The sequence below is a fragment of the Leuciscus leuciscus genome, assembly GCF_965113295.1.
Source record: "Leuciscus leuciscus genome assembly, chromosome: 8".
Lineage (NCBI taxonomy): Eukaryota > Metazoa > Chordata > Actinopteri > Cypriniformes > Leuciscidae > Leuciscus > Leuciscus leuciscus.
In genome coordinates, this window is record NC_138732.1 from 37,435,295 (window position 1) to 37,446,177 (window position 10,883).

The 10,883-nt window shown below is 38.7% G+C and overlaps 1 protein-coding gene across 3 annotated transcripts; it reads left to right on the plus strand.

Annotated features, from left to right (window-relative positions):
* The first annotated feature begins 107 nt into the window (after positions 1-107).
* LOC309505051 (solute carrier family 25 member 53-like) lies at positions 108-10,077 on the plus strand. Of its 3 annotated transcripts, none has more exons than XM_082178422.1 (3): positions 108-464; positions 663-694; positions 8,224-10,077. In XM_082178422.1, exon 3 carries the CDS (start codon positions 8,257-8,259, stop codon positions 9,139-9,141), a length of 885 nt encoding a protein of 294 aa, XP_082034548.1. In that variant the 5' UTR covers positions 108-464; positions 663-694; positions 8,224-8,256; the 3' UTR covers positions 9,142-10,077. The 3 variants fall into 3 exon arrangements, with proteins under 3 accessions (XP_082034548.1, XP_082034549.1, XP_082034550.1); XM_082178423.1 differs by having other exon boundaries at positions 8,249-10,077; XM_082178424.1 differs by lacking the exons at positions 108-464; positions 663-694 and adding an exon at positions 2,966-4,172 and having other exon boundaries at positions 8,249-10,077.
* The last annotated feature ends 806 nt before the right edge of the window (positions 10,078-10,883 follow it).

Sequence of the window (10,883 nt, forward strand, 5' to 3'; positions counted from 1 at the left end):
AAACGGAATGTGCACAGATTACAGGAAGTAAAACGAAAAAAAAAAAAAAAAAAAAAACCTGTTTACAAGAACGAGTTGTACCGTTATGTTGACATGGAGGTTTGGCGTGAATAAATAAACTGAAAACTATTTTACGTAAATAGATTCTTAAAATATCGCGCCAGTTATTTCGGAGCTATCATTTAAAATATATATAAAGATGGTCACTTGTGTTTATCAGTCAAAATACATTTTCAAGTAGGACACGAAGCATGACATCATGCAAACGTCACGAGGAGGTCGAGGAGCGTCAAGTGCTTCGACAACATCTTTAGCCGTGGGAGAGATGATGTGTATCTATCTATCTATCTATCTATTGTAAAGTTGTTTTTCTTTTATTTCAGACGAGTCTCTTTAAATAACGCATGTATATTCTTAAAGTATCAGAGCATACGTTACATTCGCCCAGAAATCTCAGATTGGAGGTAGTACGTTTTTTTTTTTTTTTTACATTGTAATCCTTTCACATTTCCTCAAAATGTTTTTTTTATTTTCATTTTCTTTTTGTCACTAAGTTCACTCGAAGTATCGCTGTATAGCGATATAATTTACAACACGCGACTTATCAGTACGATTGAATATAAGATCACACGAATTAATCTGTTCTGTTTATCATTTTACAGGAAACGTTTAATTTAAAGAGACCTTTTCAAAGGTAAGGAACATTTCAGAATTAATACTGTCAGCAATAAAAGCTATTGCACATTTACACTGTCACTGCTATCCTCATTTGTATGTAGCTTTGAATAAAAGCTTAATGAATGGAGGCTAATGAACATTAAGATATATTTTAGTTTTTTTAATCATCACTATTAGCCTACAATTCATGGGAAGATGACACAGTTTAAATGTAGCCTATTAAACATAACAATACATTCGTTTTCGCTATCATTAGAGTAGCCTAAATAAAAATAGTGTAACATTTATTGAATGTATATGCATTTTGTTTACTACTAGTCTATCTAATCTATTGAACCGTTTACACCCATTTTAATCAATGAGACCTAAAAGATTTTCTTATCACGTGGCTCCCTCTGGTGGACAACATTAGTATTATGGCCTTCATCTATTATTCCCACTGAAATTCATGAAACTGAAGAAATTCCTCCCTGAAATGTTCCTATTAATATATTTTCTTTCCAAATGTGCATTCTGAATAATAAATTATATATATTTCCCCACTTATCTGCAGCTTTTCAGAGCTCGTCTTCTTAATAACAGTGTTTTCCTCTTACTGATCATATTTCAAACCTATTGAGTTTAAAATTTGTAAAGAATTTGACTGATAAAAAGGATTGCTTATTAATCCTGGTGCTCTTATTCCCGTCTTTTACAATAGTTGAATGAATGAATGTACGTGCCTTAAAGTCCCCCTGTAGTCAATCATTTATTCCCTTAAAACTCATCTTTGATCACCAAAATTACACATTGAAACGTTTTTTTCCTTGAAAAAAAAATTTCTTCATGCCTTAAAATATTTTGAATGTCACATACAGTATGTGTACATACTGTATTTTTTTAACATCTCCGCACCATCCGCTAGCTGCCTGTCCCCTGAACACACTGTAAAAGCAAGGGGGTAATCTTTCAGCAAAAACTGAAGCTTCCCCGGGGGCCACCATTGATTAGCGGACCATCACCTGCTGTTAGCATTCCATTGACTCCCATTCATTTTAGCGTCACTTTGACAGTGAATAACTTTACATCTGAGGCGCTTAAAGACTCCATTTGTCCATTAGTTATTTCTAAAGAAACACAAAAATGTATAAAAGGCTCCATTACCTTGTATCTTACGTTATGGCCCCGTAGAAGCAGTTTTTGTAAAAATAGGCTAACGATTGCGTCATAACCACGCGACTCTCTGTCGCACAGTAGAGAGATTACCGTATGGACAGGAGGAGAAGCTCGAGGGCAATCGGGGGGACGTGGAGGCAAAATGACAAAGTAATTAATCAGAATACATAGCAAAAGTTTCTCCTGCTCCTAGCTCATGGACACCTCCTACTCACACTCTCCATCTCTGCAAGTTTCGGAAGGGAATGATTCAGATTTCTCTTGGCACAGATACTAGAAGACAAACAGGTTGCTCACGTCACATCTACGTCGTCAAGCTCAGTTTGAGTCTGCGCAGTACGCTCAGCCATCAGGAAGTGAGTGCTTCTAATTTACTTCACTTTTCTCCGTTGAATCCAATTATCCAAAATGGACGCTGTATCCATTTCTTTTACTGTCTATGTGTAAAACGCGGTCTCTGTAGACACCCCAGGCTCCACATACGGCAACAAAAACAAACTGGGCTAACCCGCACCACGAAACATAACAAACTGTTCCAGCCAATCACCGACAAGAAGGATTTGGGGGGTTAGTGCGCGGATGAGAAGGAGGGAGGGTCTAGCTAGCCTCCGTTTTGTTTGACAATACTTTAAACGTCAACAAGAAGTGACGTCACCCAACATCAGTTAGAGCAGCTTTAAAAAACGTAAAGTTGCTTATTATAGCACAACGTTGTGGCTGGGTTGCACAAAATGTTGTACACATACATACTCGTTTTCACATAATGGTAGACCTTTCAGATTTGAGGTTATTAGCCACTGAAATGTATTTGGCTGCTGACGGCCATGTTTTATGTAGCTAAATCATATTGGAGGATATGTTAGGACCTAGTCCAGCAAAGAAGACCCATTTTCAGCTTCACCGATCATGTGGTTATGGTGTTTGTTACGCCGTCCTGTTTACCCCCTGCTGGCTCTGCTACACAGTGCAGACGTTAGTTGGGCAACAGGTGCATTCAATCCCTAATTAACTCACCATAGGTGTTAGTATAAAGACCCGTGACTTGGAGTGAGAGGTCTCTCCTTTCTCTCCCATTTTTCTTCTTCTTTTGTATATATATATACTTTTAAATCTTTTCTTTCCCATATTTATTTTTAGTGCCAGAGATTGTTATTTAGTAACCACACGTGCATTTACACGAAGATCTTGTGTTGGGGACAATAGAGCTGATAGATGATTAGCAAATAAGTTTGAAACAGCTGTTGTAGCCTATTGAGTAGGCTATGAACGATTGTTGTTTACTGTGAGTAAATTAGAACTGTATTGAGTGGTTATACAGGGTTTTATATCCTATTATAATTGTGCATCGATTTATCGTCCTCATTATAACACTGAAATTGTTGATTTGACTTTAAGGTCTGTGTGAGTAATTTGAGTAATAAAAGCAGGAGTTTTGTCTTGGGCTTATTAATTCACTTGATCTTTATGAGTTTCTAGTGTTATAGTGGATTGAGCTTGGCTGTACGAAATGGTATGTCAATATGAGTAGCCTACTATTGAATAATCATTTGGGCCTAGGCTGTTTTCTGGCACTTTTGTTTTTGGGAGGTTTTAATAGAATTATTTGGATTTATTGTAGTCAATTTATTAACTAATCTTCATTGTGTGAATTTTATGATAGTCGAAAATGACTTCCATTCAGGGACTGAATGTAGAACTTTCTGAGAAGTTTCTAGATGGGTGCACCAAAGAACAACTTTTAGAAATCGCAGAGAGTCATGCAATCATTTTGACTTGCAATGATAAGAAGCGCAAGGAGGATTTGTTAAGGGCTGTAAAAAGCCAGGTAATAGCCAAGGGAATTCTGGTTGTCGGAGATGAAGCAAGTCTTGGTAATGTAGTGTATCCACTTGTTGAGAGAGAGATATAATGTCCATAGAGAAACAAACACTGTTTGAAACAGAAAGACTATCGTTTGAAGGTACTCAAGCATTAGAAGATAGGGAATGGGAAAAACGTTTTCATTTAAAAAAAATTAGAGCCTGAACAGGAGCGTGAACGTACACAATTTGAGTTGAGGAAGTTAGAGTATGCATGTGAGAGTGAACGTGAATATAGGCAGTATGAGATGAGGAAGCTAGAACTTGAACTGGAAGTAAAACAGCTGAAGATTCTAAATCTGTTCAGGTTATGCATTCTTCTTTTGATGTTGGTCGAAACATCAAGATGGTTCCCCCATTTTGTGAACGTGATGTGGACAAGTATTTTGCCCATTTTGAAAGAGTTGCTTCTTCTCTAAAATGACCAGAAGAGGTCTGGACTCTACTTCTGCAGTGTGTTCTTCTGATGGGGAAGGCTCAGTAAGTGTTTTCTTCTCTTTCTGAAGAAGTGAGTGTAGATTTTAAACAAGTCAAAACAGCCATTCTGAGAGCGTATGAGTTAGTACCAGACGTATCAGTTAGTACCAGAGGCTTATCGCCAACGATTTCGTGGTTATAAAAAACCTGAAAGACAAACATATGTTGAATTCGCTCGGGAAAAAGAGATTACGTTTACAAGGTAAAAAAAAAAACGTATAAAGGCTTTTCAGTTGTAGAACTCACTATAGGTGTAATTTTGATGCGAGTTGGTGTGGATCCTCAGAATGCCCTGTGGTCTGTGTGTATCAAGTTTTGTTAAGTTTGGACGTTGCGATCAGGAGATATAGATCAATTCCTGAAAAATGTTTGCTAATATCTTTGCATGAATCAAATCGATGAATCAAAATTCTTTTGATAATGTTTTTTGCTAGCTGCTGTGTGTACAATTTGGTGCAGATCGGATCAATGGCCTAGAAAGAGTTTTTTTTAAATGACATTTAAAACAGCCTAAACATTTGATAGATGGAAATGAAACTGGAGATATACAAGTACATCTTTGACTTTGTAGGGCTTGACTCAAGGAAAAAATAATCATTTTGATCTAAAACACAAACCGCCATCTTACTTGGTGTCAGATGGATGTGTGTGTGTGTGTGTGTGTGCACGTTTGGGACCAAGCGTGGGGTCTCTATGATTTGGGCCCTGGCCTCACAATCTTCCTCCGAGTCCAGACTTTTGTGACGTAACACCGCTGTGACTGTCGGGTTGAAGTTCACTTCAGTGCGGGATCGGCGAAAGTGTGCATCAAAGGCACATTGACCTAAAAAAAGGGTAATTCTTGACCATTATTCTGAAACCTATAATGACACTTGGGACACCCTGCAGTCTTGTGGACTTAAAGGGATAGTTCACCCAAAAACATCTGTCATTAATTACTCATCCTCATGTCGTTCTAAACCTGAAAGACTTTCGTTCATCTTCAAAACAAATGAAGATCTTTTTGATGAAATCTAAGAGATTTCTGCGTAAAACACGAGAATGAACCTCATTGATTCTCTCACGTCAAGCGAACATGCTTGAGCTTCAGTTTACCACAACTGATGTGTGCGTTGATGAATGGTTATATGTAAATAAAAGTCTAAATTCAATCTGTTAATTTCACTGAAAATGTGGACTAAACCGCTCGTTTCAAATGGATTAATTTTACGATCTCTTTATGAACTTTTTGAAGCGTCAAGTCAAGTCATCTTCATTTATATAGCGCTTTTAACCATGTAGATTGTTTCAAAGCAGCTTTACAGAGACAAGCGTATAATTTAAGGTAACAGAGATTGTTTTGGCTTTATAGCGGTTCTTTAATAAAGTTCTTTTCAAGCTAAAGTTATTTTTGATTGATTTGCTTCCGTCGCAACGATCATTTGTTATTAAATTAGGGGCCGCTAAGACGACACCATTCTCTCTACACAGACTTTAAACGTGAACCTGTGAGAAACGCTGATGGCGTTCACATGCGTATTAAGAATTGGTTCTATAGTTATGTGCGTTTGAATATATGTGCGCAGGTTTGGAATTCCCTACAGACCAAGCCTAAACAAAGTACTGGGCTTTCCTTATAAATTTTGATAGAGAATTTTATTTTATTTTGTCACTTCGGGTAGGAACGCGAAACGAAATTTCCCGACAACGCCTTATCTGTAGAGTGGTAAAGGGATCCTCCATAGGGAGAGACTAGTTGGCACTTCAGCACTGCGTTGTCATCGGGTCCAGGTGAAGGTCCTTCATCAGATCTGGATACGGCCTGGATCCGGCAGGCTGCGGGAAAACCTCGAGATAAACACAGACACTAAAATTAGCGTAGATGCCATTCTTCTCATGATGTAACGAGTACATCAGGATTTATGGGAAGTGTTCCCGGTTCCGGCTGACCTAATCTATGCAGCCTAACATTGAATTATAGAAGTATATAATGTATTATGTGAATGATAGGTCAAAGAGATGTGTCTTTAATCTGGCTTTGAACTGACAGAGTGTGTCTGCTTCCCGGACAATGGTAGGAAGACTGTTCCAAAGTTTTGGTGCTAAATAGGAGAAGGATCTACCGCCAGCAGTCGATATTGATATTCTAGGTATTATCAACTGGCCGGAATTTTGAGATCGCAATAGACGTGAAGGACTATAATGCGTTAAGAGCTCGCTCAAGTACTGCGGAGCTAAACCATTTAGTACTTTGTAAGTAATCAGCAATATTTTAAAATGTATGCGATGTTTAATAGGCAGCCAATGCAGTTTTGACAGAACCGGGCTAATATGGTCATACTTCCTGGTTCTGGTAAGAACTCGAGCTGCTGCGTTTTGGACCAGCTGTAGTTTGTTTATTAAGCGTGCAGGGCAACCACCCAGTAGAGCATTACAATAATCTAGCCTTGAGGTCATGAACGCATGAACTAATTGTTCCGCATTTGTCAATGAGAGCATATGGCGTAATTTAGATATATTTTTAAGATGGAAAAATGCGGTTTTACTGATACTAGACACGTGACTTTCAAATGAAAGATTGGTATCAAAGAGCACACTCAGGTTCCTAACCGACGACGAAGACTTAAAAGAGCAGCCATCAAGTGTTAGACAGTATTCTAGGTTACTACGTGAGGACGTTTTTTGTCCAATAATTAGAATCTCTGTTTTTTCAGAATTTAGAAGTAGGAAATTACGAGTCATCCAATTTTTTATATCTGCTATGCATTCTGTTAATTTTGTGAATTGGTAAGTTTCGTTAGAAGAAATATATAATATATATATAGAAATATAGAGCTGAGTATCGTCAGCATAACAGTGGAAGCTAATTCCATGCTTCCTAATGATATCTCCTAATGGTAGCATGTACAGAGTGAACAGCAGTGGTCCTAGTAAAAATGGTAGTTGCGTTGCTTAAGGAATGGAGGGACAGAAATCTCTCAGATTTCATTAAAAAAATCTTAAAATATCTTCATTTGTGTTTTTGAAGATGAACGAAAGTCTTAGGTTTGCAACGACATGAGGGTGAGTAATTAATGACTTGTCTTGTCCCAAATGGCACACTGACGCCTATAAAAAAAAAATGTGTGGGCGGTTCAGCGAAAAGAAGAGGCGTGTTCCGGCGCAAACGTTCCCTGGTGCTATTTTGTAGTTTCAGAAAACAATTGACTATAGGTGTTCAGATGCTATTTTAAGGGCGCATGCTTGGCCATAATGTAGCGTGTGCACAATGCGCATACACTTTGCTTCTCTCATCTACACAGACGCAGCAGTTCACATTTTTGCAAACCATACATAATTACAAGGAAAAATATTCCACATGAGGGAAATTATTGTTGTGTCCATGAAGATGTGAAAAAATAGGCATAAATCTAGCTTACACATTTACCCAAATTATTATACGCCTGTTTAACCGAAGCTAATTTGGGTGGGTTTCTCTCATCCCCATACAATGTCACTTCTCTGTCTTTTACAGCCCTGACGAGAACGTCGGTCTCCTCGGCTGTGAACCGCTCCTGGTGTGCGCCTGGCAGATGTCGCTCTGATTGGTTTATTTCACGTTACGCCCAAACCACACCTATGAGTAATGTAGCTACTTCAGACCAACCCATTTTAGATTTGAGATCCATCGAGATCCACCCATGAAGAAACTTGCGTTTCGCGTTTGATACTTGCGTTTCAGATCGTTAAAATAGGGCCCACAGAGTTTAGGGATAAATTGTAGATTTCAAAATGTGATAAAGCAGATAAATGTGGGGAAATTATCTCAAAGTTTGTGATGAATGGCGAGTTACAGACTTTACAGCAAAAATGTTAAAACCACTACCCTACTATATAAAAGATTCATCTGTATTAAAGGTAACATACGAAAATATAGCTAAAAACTGAAATTAGAATGTATGAATTGTATACAATTGCAACATGACCGAATGTATGTCAGGGTTGCTTTTTGTTCACTAGTTTACCAAAAGGTTGATACTGCATTTTTTACTTTCTAAAAGTATTTCCTAATATAATGTACCCTATATTGATGCAGTTTGACTCGTCACTTGCCCCAGCAGATCTGGAGATGGCAAGCAATTCGCATCGCAACCAGGATGATGTCCTCAAATCTTCCGACTCCACGGCCTGGTTTCGCAGCTACTTGCACGGAGGGACGTCTAGCCTGATCTCCACCATGACCACCATCATCACATTCCCTTTGTACAAGACCGTCTTCCGCCAGCAGCTGCACAGCACTTTAGTGCGGGAAGCGGTGGCCCAGTTGTTCAAGGAGGGTCCAGTGAAGCTGTACCGTGGAGTGGCGCCACCCTTGCTGATGAGATCCCTTAATGGGACGCTTCTGTTCGGCCTCCAGGACACCTTCCTTCATCAGCTTCCCCTCTTCTCCACGACTCCTCTTCCCAGGAACGCTCTCCCTGCCCTGGCAGGCTTTGGCGCGGGTGTGGTGGAGGCCTTGCTCTTCACCCCGTTTGAGCGCGTGCAGAACGTCCTGCAGAACAGCAGGAACGACAGTCGTCTTCCCACCTTGAGAAGCATATTGCTCAAACTAGCTTCGAGACCGTTAGCGTCCGGATACTACACAGCCTTTCTGCCTATACTCGTCCGTAATGCCTTAGGGAGCAGCCTGTATTTTGGCCTGAAGGACCCCGTGTTTAACACCCTCAGGGATAATGGATGTTCTCCGGTTGCAGCTTCTTTCATGGCTGGTGTTTTAAACTCCGTGGTGATCAGTCTACCGCTGTACCCTCTTTCTGTTCTGGTGGCCAACATGCAAGCGCAAGCAGAAGGAGGAGAAAGAGGAGTGAGATCCAGCTGGAGGCGTCTCTGGGCGGCACGTCAGCACAGATTGTCTCTTCTGTATCGCGGAGGATTCTTGGTCATCCTTCGCTCCTGCGTCACCTGGGGAATCACTACGGCCATATACGACCAGCTGGAGAGGCACTCGAGGTGACGATCCCAAAGCCCAGAACATCTCAGGTTAACCGGCAATGCTGGTGTGCAGAAGATTTTTAATGTTTTTAAAAGAAGTCTCTTCTGCTCACCAAGGCTGCATTTATTTGATTAAAAATACAACAAATTTGTTTTATATTGTGGAATATTATTACAATTTAAAACAGCTGTTTTCTTTGTGAATATATATATATATATATATATATAGTAAAGTGTAATTTATTCCTGTGATCAACGCTGATTTTTCAGCATCATTACTCCAGTCTTCAGTGTTACATGATCCTTCACAAATCATTCTAATATGATGATTTGATGCTCAAGAAACATTTATTATTATTATTATTAATGTTGAAAACAGTTATTTACATTTGTATTTCAGGATTATTTGATGAATAGAGAGTTAAAAAGAACAGCATTTATCTGAAATAGAAATGTTTTGTAGAAATGTCCTTGAAATAGAAATGTCCTGGAGCTTTGGTCACAGGAATAAATTACATTTTAAAATATATTACAATAGAAAAACAGTCATTTTAAATTGTCATAATATTTAACAATATTAGCCTACTCTTTTAAAAATCAAATAAATGCAGCCTTGGTGAGCAGAAGATACTTCTTTTAAAAACATTAAAAATCTTACAGATCCTGAACTCTTGACTGGTAGTGTGTGTGATGTCATGTCTGCTGATTAAAGTATTGGTTGATGCACAGATTGAAGCAAGAGTTGACATGTGTACTCACTGTTTATCGTATGCATTGAAAAAACCTGTACAATTGTTCTCTTCTACTGAAATATGTAACAACCCAAAGGAAAATGCCTGTTTTAGTGACCACAGCATTACCCACATCCTTCTTTACTTGAATATACCTCAAATGCTGTTTGTCCAGCACGAGCATGTGAAACTGTTCTTATTGTTTTTAATAAATGATAAATATGGTATTTTATTGGAAGATATATCTGGGACAAGGGTTTTCCCACATTTTATGTAGCTCAAAAACTTTCATTTTGGTCTGTTGTCATTTCTATCATAATTTGGCTCTAATCCCATATGGGATCCTTTGAAGGGATGGTTCAAAATCAAATTCTGTCATCATTTACTCAACCTTAAGTTGTTCCAAAAGATGAATTTCTTTCTTCTGCTGAAAACAATAGAAGATATTTTGAAGAATATGGATAACCAAACAGTTTATATGCCCCACTGACTTTCATAGTATGGAGAAAGAAAGAAAAATACAGGTTTGGAATATCTTGAGGGCGAGTGATTTTCAGCCTAGGGTGAACTATCCCTTTAAGAGAAACGTAAAAGTACTGTATTTTATCCATTAGGATTTTTTTTTTTAATTCAGACTATCCACTGGGCTCTCAGTTGATTTTATTTTAATTGAAAGAACATTCTTGTTTGTTCCCCTTAGAATTGGTTAAAAAAATATATATATATGAATTTGTGTATTTTGCATCAGCACCTGAAGGTGTTAATGGCCACAAGATGTCGCTGCTGGTGCGTTCACTGCCTCTCTCTCTCAAGGAAGACAAGTGAAGCTTGTTTTCGCCACGGAGTTACACATTTGAAAATATTATTGCGATTATTTTTTTTTTATCTAGCAATTCTGACTCCCCCCCCCCCCCCCCCCCCCCCCCCCCCCCCACAATTGCGAGTTACAATGGCAGAATTGCGAGATATATACTCGCAATTGCGAAATATAAAGTCAGAATTGCGAGATATAAACTCGCAATTGTGAGGGGAA